General features: G+C 44.1%; 1 protein-coding gene across 4 annotated transcripts in view; it reads right to left on the reverse strand.

Annotated features, from left to right (window-relative positions):
* Positions 1-1,081: 1,081 nt before the first annotated feature.
* LOC118075701 (uncharacterized) overlaps positions 1,082-15,037 on the reverse strand; it is a 44,408-nt gene continuing 30,452 nt past the window's right edge. For all 4 annotated transcript variants that reach the window (XM_035097859.3, XM_035097860.3, XM_088659446.1 and 1 more), the window contains exons 3-7: positions 9,644-9,695; positions 9,429-9,531; positions 7,960-8,123; positions 4,280-4,525; positions 1,082-3,456 (exon numbers count right to left, since the gene is read on the reverse strand). In XM_035097859.3, coding sequence (XP_034953750.3) covers positions 2,695-3,456; positions 4,280-4,525; positions 7,960-8,123; positions 9,429-9,531; positions 9,644-9,695 — 1,327 coding nt within the window. In that variant the 3' untranslated portion in view covers positions 1,082-2,694. The remainder of the gene's footprint in view (positions 3,457-4,279; positions 4,526-7,959; positions 8,124-9,428; positions 9,532-9,643; positions 9,696-15,037) is intronic.

The raw sequence follows: 15,037 nt of genomic DNA on the forward strand, positions 1-15,037 counted from the left end.
TTTTCTTTGTTGAGTTTCTATTTTGGCTCGGCTCCCTCCCTTCTTTTGCCATTAAAGCTCAAATTTTGGACTACTTCATGTGATATCAAATTGTGTATGATGACATCTAATTTCCTTTCATATATATCTATATATATAAGAATGTAGACACTGCAAGCGTGGAGATAACACCCTTACACTGTAACAGCTGAACCGAATTGCATCAAATTAGGGCAAAGTGTACCTTGCCAATCAGGGAGGGATCTGGCGTAAAAATTTTTTTTCAAAAAACCGTCATAGACCTCTTGGTTTCTCAAACAGTTTTGGGTTTTGTTTTGTTTTTGCAGAGCCATACAATAGTGGTTTGTTAAAAAAGAAAAAGCTAAAGACTGCTTGTTGACTTCTGGATGTTACCCATTAATCATGAAGAGGAGAAATTATGAAAATTCCAAGTTCAAAGGCACTGTAAATGTGGTGTATACTTGGTCGATAGCCATGGCTAAACTCCATTGCTCATATTTCTATAGAGACCACATGCATGATTAAAATGCACACACACCAAAAATGCTCCACAACTGCTATCAATACTGATAAGATAGAGCAGATGGAAATTTAAACAGCAGGTGAAACCATAAATTATTCTGGGCAAAATCAGGACTAAGTATATTAGGAGGAGCCAGACTTAAAGACTCCCTAAGCATAGCAAAAATGAAAAATTGCTCCATTTGATAGGGAGGGTTAGATTTTTCCCATTCCTTCCTGGGCATCTGCTTTGCAATAAATATTTGGAAGCCTTCTTCAGCTGTCTAAACCAGGTGCAATCAGAGAGCTCCCCAAGATGTGATCCCTTCCATTCGTGTATAGCAAAAGCCCTTTGAAGAAATGCAAGTAATTATACATTTCTTACCAGGTTACCATTGGGAAGCAATTAAAATCCTTAAGGGGCTATTAGGTATAATCAAACTAGCAGGCGTTCCTTTCATTCAGCCTTAAAATACACACTTCATTAGAATCAGAATTGCACAGCTGCTTGAAGCTGAAAAGTCTCTAGACTGCCCTGGTGGTGACAGAAATGCATTATTTAGTAATGGAAACAAAATGGTTGAAGAAGCAAATAGGTGTTTATCAGCAATAACTAGCTAGATTGGATGTTTAAAAAACAACACGGTACAAACAGAATATTCATCACAGGCTAAAAATAGCTCCAGGGTGCAACTTATTAAAGCACTTGACAAACATGACCTGCTTTCTCAAGGAATACTGGGGACCTCAAAGCAACTTTTTGAGACAGCTGTGGCTGTGAGCAAAGCATACCCCAAATATCCTCAAAGACACACTCACTTCCTAGGCATCCAAAAAACTAGACCACCAGACCAAGGATTGCAAAATCTGTATGGATGTTTAACTCAACAGGAAGTTGCACTTGCAATGTCCCTGGTGATTTATTTTTGGGATTGTGAGAATGTGTGCGCATCAATGCGTTTTATTCATGATTTACCACCCAGCATTTTGCCATGTATATATTTGCAAGAGGTAAAATACTCTGAAATGAACTGAAGCCAGTTGGGATTTCCCCCACCCCCATCCTTAAGTTGCATCTCCACTCTTTATGATCTTTGCAACAATGAACACCATGTATGAGGCAAAAATGGGTGTCGAAGAAAGCAGGGGACAACCTTTGGAACTGTGTTTATTGCTGCAGTGAGAACAGGCATATATGAGGCAAGCATACTGGCCCTGGCCACTGTGAATTGCCCTAACAGTAGTTAGCTAGGTTTGATGAGGTTCTAGTACCTTGCAGCTGGTATTCTTTGAATAATGTGCAATGAGAGTGTTATGTTTTACCAAAGTGTGCATTTATCTCTCCAAAGCTGCCAGCACTTTCCCCAGATGATGCTATTAGTGTACTTTCTGTATGAGCATCACATTAAGAGAAAATCCTCCTACCCCAAGTGGCAGAGCCTTCTGCGGGGTTTAGGAAAGAAGCAATCCTTTTATAATGCAGTCCTTAAGAATAGCCAGAACTACCATCCCTAATGAAACTTTTGACAATCCTAACTGTCTCACATCTAATGTAGTTTTACACACAAATGCAGTAAAAACAACAACAAACCAAGCAAAGGTGCTGTGCATTTTGTTTTGTGCTCATGTAGCTAACCGTTTACTTCTTTGTGTGTGTTTCTTCTGCTAAACACAGTTCTAACTGTTACCCACTGCCACTTCCCTGTCCAAGCCACAATCAAACTTCAGTAAGGAATTGTGCGATTTCCCCCAGCTGTGACTAGAATTTGGTTGATCTGTTTCAAAGTATTATGTCCAAAACAGCATGCCTCTTTTTCAATGCAAGCCTGACCATTTGCTTCCTGGTATGGTATGGAATGGAAATAGACAGTGCCTCCATATTCATCACACCACTTTAAGAAAGCCTGTCTTCTTTGTAAGAAGTACCAGTCAGGTAGTCTTGATAAGCTCTCAATAAGCCAACAAAAAAACAGTCATTAGATGCAGCTCAGTAAGAGGTGGCAATGCAATAGGGTATAACTTAACACACAATCTATTCCAACATTTAGAGTCAAGGCTGCCCAAGCACATTCTCCACGTTGTACGTGCAATGCAGTTTCCATTCCATCTCAAAAGGAACATGTTTCTTTATTGCTTCCAATTGCACAAACCTACAACGTTCAGTGTCAGTTTTGATACCCATATTTGGAGGAGTTACTGAACTGAAGTTTGACACAACTGGTGAGAGGCCAAGGAATCAAAATTCGGATGAGAATTAGTGGTGCCGGTGTCTGAAACAGGCCCATAGTTTTTATCCTTGTAACCACTGCAGCTCTTCAGGGAATCACTGTATGAATTTGGGTACTCTCCCCAAAGATCAAGGTCTGCTCTGATACTGGTGGACTCAACTGAGCTTTCTTGAAGAGTTGGGTCCACTGGCTGCTCATCTGCAATGCCCATCCCCATATTATTATGGATAACATTTGGCTCAGATAAAGCATCTGCACATTGATTCACATGCTCTGCTAAAACCAAAGGCTGCTGATCATCCCCTTCCTCAGAAATAACAAAAACAGGTTTGGGTTTATCCATTTCCAATGAGAGCGGCTTGGATTTTGAGCCATTGACTATGTTGCTTGTGAGCTGGATGGGCCCTTCAAGGAGGTCTTCGGTACCCTGGCCTGGACTGTTGACTGGAGATCTTGTGCCCACATGCTTTGCATGATCAGACAGCCTTGGTTGGTTACAGTCGGGAGAACTTGTTAAAAACCCAAAGTAAGGGTTTCTGAAACGGGATCTTTTCAAGTTGCAGCTACTGCTTAGCTTGCGTTGTTTCTGTGCCGAATACGTCAGCGGGTAAGATGCAGTGCTGGCCGATGAGTCCAAGTAAGCCGGTTCGGAGATGCCGTCTATTTCTGCAGCTGAAGTTACTTTCCGAGTAGCTGCAGTCTGGTCTTTCGTGGATGCAGAAAAGCCCTGGCAGGAGCAATCATAACATCAACTCTGATCATCAGATCTGAGGGAACTACAAGTGAATATTTCTTAAGAAGTTGTTAAAGAGGTCATTTTGCTCTATTCCTTCACTGTCATTTCCTTCTGTGCCTTGCTCATGATTGCCTTTCCCACAACTTGAAGGTCAATGCAAAGAAGGGGGGGGGGGAGAGACATGCATGCACATGTGGGAAGGAGTGTTCTGAAGGTAAGAAAACTGTTAATATTTCACAAGGTCTCCGCCATTCCTTCCTTTATTTTTTTCTATTACAGAATCAAAGTCAGGAATGGGGAACTTCTGGCCCACAAGTTGTTGCTGGACTATAACTCCCATCAATCCTGGCCATTGGCTATGCAGGGCTTGCTGTAAGTGTCACTCAGCTGGTTAGCACTGGTTAGCTGAGCAGGGATTGGTTGCCCTACAGAGTTCTCAAGTGGGGCTTTGCTGTTGGTGCCTATCAGCTGTTGGGTGTTGACAGCAAGCCACATTTGCCAAGGAACAATTGGGAGCGAATTGTTAAGGCTCCTGCAAAGGCTTCCTTTGCAGCTGTGCCTTTACCTGCCCCACACCCGATGCCATAGATGGCATTACATGTGCGACAGATGGGCATGGCTCTGTGAAAATGACCCCATGGGCCACCCACACCGGCCCTTACTTGACTTGCAGATGCTAGATTCTTATTAGCATACAAGCATGACAGTACTAGTAGGGGAAACCGGCTAGACCTGAAGCCACTGATCAAACTTTGACAGCAGATCTGCAGGACACATTCAACTTGCACCCCCAGGGCTTTCTACAAATACTTACGCTGCTGTTAACCAATTTGGTGAAAGGGCTGTTAGTAGCCCAGCTGCACCACTTTTTCTGTAGCTGAGGCAATGGAGCTAGTAAGTCATGAAAAGTACGAGCACGCCATGTTCGCTGAGTTGGGCAATGGCTCTCTGTTTGTGCCACCCCTATATTTGTAGCACTGATGCCAGATTCCACTGGACCTGCTGTCAGCCAGTCAGAAACTGAGCCGGGACTTGTGATGCTTCTCTTCAGCTTTCTGTCCTAATGGGAAAAAGACAGATAAATCAAAACAAAAATACTGCATGTGATACCTTTATCCAGTTGGCCAGTGAATTTTATTCTAAAATCCATACTTGAAGCTCTTGCCCAATTAAAATCTCATAGCTCAGTCGGGTAGAGCATGGGACTCTTAAACTCAGGGTTGTGGGTTCAAGCCCCACATTGGGCAAAATATTCCTGCATTGCAGGGGGTTGGACCAGATGACCCTCATAGTCCCTTCAAACTCTACAATTCTATGGTTCTGTGACTTTTACTTGATTAATCAATTGATTAAATTCACAGTATTTTGCATATGAATTAAAGCAATTGTTCTGACTCGAAAACATATACTTTTTTCTGGATCAGCTTTCCCCAGTGTGGTGCCTTCCAGCATAGCTGCCAAGTCTCCCGTTTTCCCCGGGAAACCCCCGTTTTTCCAGCTGTCCCCAGCCGAAAAAACGGATTTTTTTGTTTTTTCCAGTTTATTCTGGCGCAGCGGCCATTTTGGAACTGGGCGGAGCATGCTCAGAAGCGACTTTTGATGCTGCTCTGCCCAGTTCCAAAATGGCTGCAGCGTGACTTCTGCTGCGGCGACCATTTTGGAACTGGGCACAGCAGCATCAAAAGTCACTTCTGAGCATGCTCTGCCCAGTTCCAAAATGGTCGCCGCGCTACTTCCAGTATGCTATTTTCGGTCCGGTCCCTTATTTTTCAGAGAGGAACTTGGCAGGTATGCCTTCCAGATGTTGGAAGACGGTCCCCATAATCCCTGAACATTGACCATACTGACTGGGCCCTAGCTGTACCACTGACTCCTCAGACTGGTAACTCCACTCCAAGTTCACAGGCACCAATCTCTCTAGTTACCTGCTCCTGCAAATCGCGTAGAACCAGGGACCTTCTACATGCCAAGCACATGCACCTTCAGTCCTAAAATAGTGCTTGCAGATTAAAAATTGCAGTATACACATACACAAGCCCCATCTACACTATGTATTTGAATAAGTCTTATACCATTTTAAACAGTCATGACTTTCTCTGAAGTATCCTGGGAACTGCTAAGGGTGCTGAGAGTTGTTAGGAGACCCCTATTCCCCTCAGGGACCTACATCTCAAAGCTGGTTCCAGGATTCTTGCAGTAGCAATTGTCTTAATCACAAATACTTGTGAATTGCTTAAAAAAAATAGAAAATGAAAGAAAGCTGGAAATACATCAAATGGCTTGGGCATAGTATTAACACCTTATAATGCTTCATAATTTACCAGACAGACACACTCTTGACTCTCAACAGTGGTGGATTAGCTTTCTTGCTGGAAGCATAAACTCTCAACTGCTCCTGTTTAGGGTGGCCACATCTCGTGCTTTATAGAGGACATTCCTCTGTTTGTGGAGATGTCAGAGGACAGGCTTCTGTGCGAAAGTCCTGTTTGAAGGGCTGTCTAGTCTAAATCCAGTTTGAAGATCAATAACCATAACAAATGAGAGCAGGAGGGGATTTGAAGTTCCCATCAACAATTAGCTCCTGGATATGAGGCTGAGCAGCCACATGTACTAGCAAAGGTTATGCAAATATTTTGTGTCCCCCCCCCCTTTTGGCAATCCATTAAGCGGCCAAGGATGGGTTGTATCCAAAGCTAGTCCTACTTGGAATAGACACATTGAAATTGATGGACATTGCTAATTTGGGTTCAATAATCTCAATGGGTCTGCTCTAAGTAGCATTTAGTTAGATCCCACCTTTAGTTACTAGAGACAGCTCTTATTTCCTGTTACTTAGTAATGGCAAATCATGGACAGCTGTAAAAATAGATGACTGACCTCTATAAAGAAAGACATCCAACCACCCTATGCTCCATTGGTGAGCTCCTCCTCTGTTAGTGGATACTGCGGGGGGGGGGCATACCTGCCAAGTTGCTGTCAGAGAAATAAGGGACCGGGCCGGAAATAGCAGACCGGAAGTAGCGCTGCCGCCATTTTGGAACTGGGCGGAGCATGCTCAGAAGTGACTTTTGATGCTGCTTTGCCCAGTTCCAAAATGGCCGCCACGCCAGAAGTCGCACTGCAGCCATTTTGCTTCTGAGCATGCTCCACCCAGTTCCAAAATGGCCACCGCGCCAGAATAAACAAAAAAATCCATTTTTTCAGCTAGGAACAGCTGGAAAAAACGGGGATTTCCCGGGGAAAACAGGAGACTTGGCAGCTGGGGGGGGGGGTTACCTGGTGTAGACAACAGCATCAGAGAGCGGCAGTGCCCAAGCAATACCATGTGGCTGCCCTAACCACCATTTTTCACTGGAGGCATTGTGGGAAATTAAAATGGTGGCTTGATCCAGCTGCCACTGAATGTTATGCAGAATGGTGGTATGAAATCACACACACACAAAAAAAAATGTAACAGAAGACAGCTGGGTGCTGACCCTAGCTATGAGCACAGTGGAATTACAAGCATGTCCCTATTTTCATCCATGAAGCATTGGGCTCCTGCCATGATCAGAGCTCAGACTCACACTCTCTAGGAATCCTGGAGCCACTGTTGACCAACAGTTGCTTCTCACTAAAAGGATTTAGATAATCTCCCCCCCCCAAAAAAAAAATCCGCTTATGGGTTCACATAGTCTAGACAGGCATTTCAAACGAGGGTGATCCTGGGATCTTTTTTTACTGTCAAGGTTCAAAATTTCACACCTCCATAAACATTGGCAAAACATCCAGAAAAGAAAAGAACAACAGCAACTAAGTGGAAAACAAATACTTATTTGCTAAGTTCTGACTTGATTTAGGATAGGGAGCATGTTCCTATCCTAGGGAGTAGACTATAGTCACAATTCTACCACCAGGAAATTTGGATAATTTATTTCAGTATTTTCCTGTATGACGAAATGCTCGCAGAATTTCATATAAATCTCTCTTTTCTCTTAGTCAATGTATTTGTGCAGACATTGCCCTCCAGATGTTTTGTACTACAACCCACATCAATCCCAGCCAGCAAGGCCCAATGATCAGGAATAACTGGAATTGTAGTCTACAACATCAGGAGGGCACCAAGATGGCTACACCTAGTGTGTGTGTGGTGTGTGTGTGTGTGTGGCTAGCACAGGTTTAAAATATGTGCTGCCTTTTGTTAGAACAAAATAATTTAAAGGTGGCTAACCCTGTGGCCCCAAAAATGTTGCTGGAGTCCCATATCCCATCAGTATGGCAAATGGGTAGGATGATGGGAAGGTTGCAAGTTGTAGCTAAACATTGTTAAGTGAGTCCCATCTTATATGTTGAGGTTATAGGTGTGTCCTGGATTTTGAAACATCTGAGAACTACTGGTTGAACATGCACATGTGAATCAAACCCAACTGGAAGAGAAAAAAATGCTGAAAAACACAGCCCAAGATTTCATTCACTGAAAATGTCTCACTGAAAACACACCAAGGATTCCTCTACCTGTATTCTGTAGGAGGTAAAACTCAAGCCACCAGCTCCAGGGCTGGCTGAAATAATAAACACCTCATCACTTCCAGACTCGGTGGTCACTGCTGACATTGAAGAAGGTATATCCTGGTCTGTTTGCTGAGGAGAGCACTCCATGCTGCCATCGTAGGAAGTGACTAAAGAAAACACAAATATGTGTCATTAACTATTATTTATAGTATAATACCATCAGGGTGTTGCTGGTTTTGCAACAGTACTGTCCTAGAGAGTACCGTGGCAGGGACTTCCGGTCTGGCTCCATCAGAAATCGGCGAGGGAAACCTCGGGCTCCGAGGTTCCCTGCGTCTCGGGGGGGGGGGGAGAGCCGCTTGGGCGAACATGGATACCCAGCAGAGCTGCAGGTAACCCCCTTTTGGGGGGCGACAAGAGCAGACGGAGCGAGACGGAGCCTTGGGACAATTCGCTCACTCTGAGGCGCAAAGCTCCTTGCCGGTCTCAATTGAGTGCCAGATGCCTCCAAAAATCGATTTGGACTTGTAAGTAAATCTATTTAATCAATTTGGAAAAAGAATTTGGACCTGGGAGGGGAATCCAAAAGAAAACAGAGGTCGTTTCCCCCCCTACCGAGACACCAAGATGCAATTACCGAGCCTACAGCCATTATGCTGAAACGGGACTTTGAATTTCTCTGAAAATCAAATTGGACCCCTTCCCTGTGGCAGCGAAGCCAAGGGAAGGCGATTTACTTTATTTGTGTGGATCTCCGTAAAAAATTGGAACTTTATATTAACGAGCTCTCCGGTAACCGGTGACGGGAAACTGTAGGCCAACATTGGGACTCGTTTCTGGCACAACAGCCTATATGCCATATTGTAACTTGAGAAGACAAAGGATACAGACAGTCAAAACAACACCACGAGATGTGTGAGAAAGGGATACAAAGTGTATGGGAAAAAGTTCAAGAAGTGTTGACAGGAGTAAAAGAATACAAAAGACTTACAAAGTTATGGATTGAAACTCAGCACCAACCTCTCCCCACAGACAATTTTGAGACACAGGTTGAGGATATAGATGCTGTAAACATCAATGTTGTAAAGGAGGAAGACCAAGAGGAGCTACAGATTTCGATCGAAGTGCAATCGGTGAGAGAGGTTGCACAGGACATACGGTACGTAACAACAAAGGAGCTCCAATGTGTGAGGAAGCCCAGGAATCATTTTTCCCAGTGAGAGAGAGGGGAGCAGGGAAGCCGAAGTTATGACAAAGTTATTAAAATGAGATTTTTTTTTCTCTTTTCTTTTTTTCCTGGAATTTCCTCCAGCTTTTCTGTTATATTTTTGTATTTGTTTTTTTCTTTTTTCTTTTCTTTTTTCTATATAGTATTATGATATGATTTGTAATCTTAAGTTGAAAATTTTTAATAAACATAATTAAAAAGAGAGAGAGAGTACCGTGGCAAACCCTATGCATTTGTTGCTTACCTGCTCCATTTCCGTCAACAGAGTGATTGTTGTTTTCATTCTCTTGACTCGGCATCACCAGCTGCAGCTCATTGATATCAACAGCGGCATTCTGGATCCCATTCTACAACTCAAAACATTCCCCAGTCAACATCTTCAGGTAGACACCAACAAGAATCAAAGAAAAAACCAAGAACCTGCACAAACCATCAAGACCACAAACTACTAGCACTAACCTCTCGGTCACTGCGTGCATCCAAAGAACTCCTTTTGGGACACAATTTCTTCCTGAAGGGGTTGGGTGGGGAGAGCAGGGGAGGGAGGAGGAAAGAGGAAAGAGGAAACATCACATTTATGCTCATTTCAGCAGCCCTTGCAGCTGGAAGTTCAGCATCACCTACTAGACCAGAAGATGGGAACCTTTGTCACAGGGGTTCTCTACCTGGCCTTAGAACTCTCCCCCAGCCACACCCCACCACAGGCTCTGCTTTTTGTTGGACCTTGAGCTCTGATACTGTTTCTTGTTTGTATGGGTGGAGCATAGAGAGAGGTGTATGTTTGTAGAAGCTAGCCTACTGTACATGGATTGCTCCACCCACTTTGGCATCTGGCCCCGCCCTCCACTGGCATGTGGCTCTCAGGAGGCTGCTTGGACAGGAATGTGGCCCTCGGCTTGAAAAAGGTCCCATACCTCTTTCTAGGAAGAAAGACAGCCAAAAATCCAGGCTACCCACAGTGGTGTTCCATTTTTGGAGTGGGCAAAATTGCATATTATATTCCCAGAAGTGAAATACGACGCCCAAATACAGCAATGAATATCTGAAAGACCTGCCTCCTTCCCTAGAAAACCCTCTTGGGTGCTAAGATCAGCAGAGGGTGCTTTCTTGGTAGTTCCTCCAACCTCAAAGGCGCAGAGGGTGGCAGCCCAGGAGAGAGCCTTCTTGGTGGCAGCCCCTAAGCTGTGGAACTCCCTCCCCGCAGGAGTGCATCTGGCAGCTTCATTGTACAGCTTCCGGCAAATGCTGAAGATGTATCTCTTTAACCCTGGCTTTTCAGAATGCACCTTATTTTTGTAATTGTAACTTGTTTTAAATCGTTTTTGATATTGTGTTTTAATGTTGTAATTCACCCTGGGATCTTAGGGTGAATGGTGGGTGATTAATAATAATAATAATAATAATAATAATAATAATAATAAACACGCAGGAAAACAGACATGTTTTAACCTGGCATCAAAAATGTCAGCACTTGGTGTACTTCTCGGGGTGAGGATTTCAACAATGGTGGTGCTATGACAGAAGTTCCTGTACCACCCACTGCTGTGTTTCCCTTGGTGATGGGATTATGAGAAGGGCCTTTCCCACTGATCTAAGGACCTGGGCCAGCTCACACAGTGAGATTTGTTCATTTAGATACCTCTGCTCCAAGTCATTTATGTTGATTTTACTTGTTTTTATTTAACAGAACTTATGTGCCACTTAAATATCAAAACCTCCAAGCAAGTTTAGATGCATTAAAATCAAATTAAAAATTAATTAAAATTAAAAATTAAAATTACTGATAAAAACCAGCATTAAAAACAAGTTAGGCTGAAATTTTCAGATTAAAATTAACATTAATAAAATGTATATCTATACAGACACACACACACAGAGAGAGAGAGAGAGAGAGAGAGAGAGAGAGAGAGAGAGAGAGAGACTGAGACTATGAAATAAAATTACATTTTAAAATAAATGTTGTATTTATACGTCTGGATATGCTTGCTTAAATAATAATCTTAATTTTTAGCAAGCACCTACTTAATATCAAGGGGCAGGGAGTTCCAAAGTTTAGGTGCTGTCACACTGAAGGGTCAATTCCTAGCAAGTGTGGAACAATGTTAGGTGACATTGGTAAAAGTGCCAGCTTTGCTTTTGCCAGCACATAAAATTCAGCCTGGAAATGAACAGGCAACTATTGAAGATCTTTCTGAGTCAGTATTAGGGGATTCCTAGTACCTGCTTCATTCAACATCCTCACAGCTGAATTCTGCACTATTTGTATCATCTGGACATATTATAGTTATCATTGAGAAGTAGTGGTAGTAGAAGTACTTTTTTCTGGGGTTGGGGGCGCAGGGGTACACATAACCCTAAACATTTTGTGAATCTAAGTTTGGCCTCATTGAGAATCTAAGTTTGGCCAATATGAGTAGGAAAATGAGAGTGCCCCTAAACATTCTTTTTTTGGGGGAAAGCACTGAGTAGTAGTAGTAGTTGTCTTACTCATGGTATCCACACACAAACACACACTCATTTATTTATTCAATTGATATCCCATCCTTCCTCCCAAAGGAGCCCAAAGCAGCGAACACATGAACAGTGCAATAGCAAAAGCATGCTAAAAACATTATCTCAGCTAAGGCTGCCAGGTTCAGCCACTAAAACAGGAATGTTTTAAAAATCCCTCCTGAAAGTCAGTAAAGAGGGGAAGGTAAGCTCCTCACCAGGGAGGACAATCATCAAATGGGGAGCCACCACCAAGAAGGCCCTGTCACAGGTTAATTGCAACCATGAATCCCCGTCCCCCCCCCCCCGTGGCGGCGGCAACAACAAGGCCTCACCTGCTGATCGTAGGGTCCAAGATGGTTGGCAAATGGGGAAGGGACTCTTTTTGGTACTTGAGCCCCAAATACACACAAACACACACACATTCTGGGTACAGGGACACACAAGTCGTTGGTCACCAAATATAGAGACAGTCATTGGCTCTTAACTGGTCAAGTGAGCTCCACAACCCCACAGAGTGAGGCCAGCTTGGGCTCTAAGGAATACAGCCTTACTGCGTTCCTCATTCTTACTGCGTTCCTCATTTTTGGGTTAAGTTTAAAAACAGAGCAGGGGTGGCAGCCTTTGGGGTTGCCTGCAAGGAGCCGAGAGGGAATAACAAGCTCATTCTCTTCTGGTAAGGCACAGAGGTTGCCGTCAGAAACGGCTCCTTGGCAGGTCAGAGCTGCAAGAGAGCTTGGTTTCTGTTGCAAGGCCTCTTCATACTTCACAGCCACAGAGTGCGGGCGGGGGGGACCCCCAAACCCTCAGGTCTCTGCAGGGCACGATTCAAATTAAATAAGGTGGACGAGCCTCTTGTTCTTGGGGGCTTGGGAAAGGAGAGGGGTGAAAAACAGCCTCGCTGCTAACCCAGGCCGGGCTTCATGGCCAAAAGTAATTAGAATTATTGGCCAACCAACAACTGAGGCTTTCATTCCTTTCCCCAACCAGTAAACAAAGGCAACAGTGTGGCAAAATCTTGGAGTTTCCCAGAGAGCTCTCTGTGGCTGAAGGGAATGAGTGTCTCCAGCGGGCACACACAGATACACACAGACATACACACACACACACACTCAATTAGAAGAGTGCCAGGGTGCTAGATTTGGCCTGCGTCTTTCGGGCTGCCTGCAGGGGTGGGGAGCTGCTACTTTTAGCCAGCAACCGGCAGATTAAAAGCAGTAATAATACGGATGGTAATGATAAAGAATAGGAGAGATGAGGTGAGGGCTAGCCAAGTTCTGGTTCTCCCAAGGACAGGCCACGGTGAGGGGAAGGAGAAAGCAAGGCATGTTCAGAAAACAGAGGACCCCACGGTTATTCACTTCTTTTGTGTAGGCTTTTACAACAGAAACGGTCGCCAGCTAATTTGAGATGTTGAGCTAGGTTGAACGCTGCGGGCCTAGAGTCAGTTTTCAGTAACAGAGACGAATAATTAGTGTTTCTGCTACAGCACTTTCCCCTCGGTGCTCAGACACCCTGCAGCAGTGGTTTGGGGCTTGCAGAGTGTTTACTTTGGGGTTCCCCCCCCAAGTCCAGCCCAAGATGTTTGGCTACCTGAGGCAAAAATAAAATAAAATGGCACCTTCCCAATTCCATATACAGTGGACCCTCGGGTTCATAACTTTCGGGTTGTGAACGTGGCAAATCCGGAAATGTATACTTCCGGGTTTTGTCACGCCCGCATGTGCAGAGCATTCTGCACACCTCGCGCATGTGAAGAAGCACTCTATTGTGCTGTGCGCATGCACAGAAGCGGCGCCTCTTCTTACAAAATTTTTGGGGTTCGCATGGACCACTGGAACGAATAAAATTCATTTCCGGAGGGTCCACTGTACAGTCGTACCTTGGTTCTCGAACAGAATGCGTTCCGGGAGTCCGTTCCGACTCCCGGAACTGTTCAAAAACCAAGGTGTGGCTTCCGATTGGCTGCAGGAGCATCCTGCAGCCAATCGGAAGCCACAGAAGCCATGCCAGATGTTCGGCTTCCGAAAATCGTTTGAAAACCGGAACACTCACTTCCAGGTTTCGATCGTTTGGGAGCCAATTTGTTCAGGAGCCAAGGCATTTGAGATCCAAGGTACGACTGTATAAAAGATGATCCAAATTGTAGCCAACTCTTCTTTTTCCCCCCAACACCAGTCATGCGACAGGGTCCTCCACTGCACCTCGGGGCAGCATGCTAGTTTAGGGGTTGCTGAGCAAGCCACATGGCCCACATGGTTCTGTCTGCTTCTCCATCCCTTGGCATTTGCCTCCTGAATTGGCCAATTCACTCTAACAGCCTTGTAGTTTTATTAGAAGAGATTCACCAACTGGAGCCAGGTGCAAAAGATGTAAGGTTGGATCCAGCTTAAGATAGCCAGCATGGCATTGTGGTTACAGTGTTGGACCAGGACCTGGGACTAGGCCAGAGTTCGAATCCCCACTTGACCTGAAGCATGCTAGAAGACTTTGGGCCAGTCACTTGCTCTCAGCCTAACCTGTCTCAGAGGGGTTTTGTGAGGATAAAATGGGGAGGGAGAGTAGTATGTATGCCACCTTGAGCTCCTTAGATAAAAAGTAGAATAAAAATGTAGGAAAAATAAATAAATGCTCTATCAGGGGTCCCCAAACTAAGGCCCGGGGGGCCAGATGCAGCCCAATCACCTTCTAAATCTGTCCCACGGACGGTTCGGGAATCAGCATGCTTTTGCATGAGTAGAATGTGTCCTTTTATTTAAAATGCATCTCTGGGTTATTTGTGGGGCATAGGAATTCGTTCATATTTCCCCCCGAAATATAGTCCAGCCCCCCACAAGGTCTAAGGGACAGTGCACCGGCCCCCTGCTGAAAAAGTTTGCTGACCCCTGCTCTATGACATCCATGACTCTGATACACGGCAAAAATCACTTGGTTGTAAATTATTCTGTCTTTGCATGCTGTGCAACTAGACACAAAGATTACATTTGGAGATGTCCCTCAATGAAGGAAAGACTAAATTAATCGTATGAATTTCAGTCAATTTATTAAATCAATAAAATCTGCACAAATTTGCCTACAAGGTATTCTCTCTTCAATGTCTCTTCAAAGATAGTATGTGTAGGTGGTTTTTGTTTAATATAAGCACTTGTTTTTTAATTAAGAAGAACTCTACTGCCCCATTAGTCTGGGGTACCTTTTAAATCAATTAAAATATTGTAAATTTATTAATTTAATGAAGTAATCAAACATGGCTTAGTAATATTCTTATCGTCTGGCATCCCCCACTGGAAGGCATCCCTCAGCTGAGAGCGATAATTCTTAAATGAAAGTTAAGGGTAGGGATCGACGGATCTCTCAATTTCA

Source organism: Zootoca vivipara, chromosome 16, assembly GCF_965207765.1.
Source record: "Zootoca vivipara chromosome 16, rZooViv2.hap1.1, whole genome shotgun sequence".
NCBI lineage: Eukaryota > Metazoa > Chordata > Lepidosauria > Squamata > Lacertidae > Zootoca > Zootoca vivipara.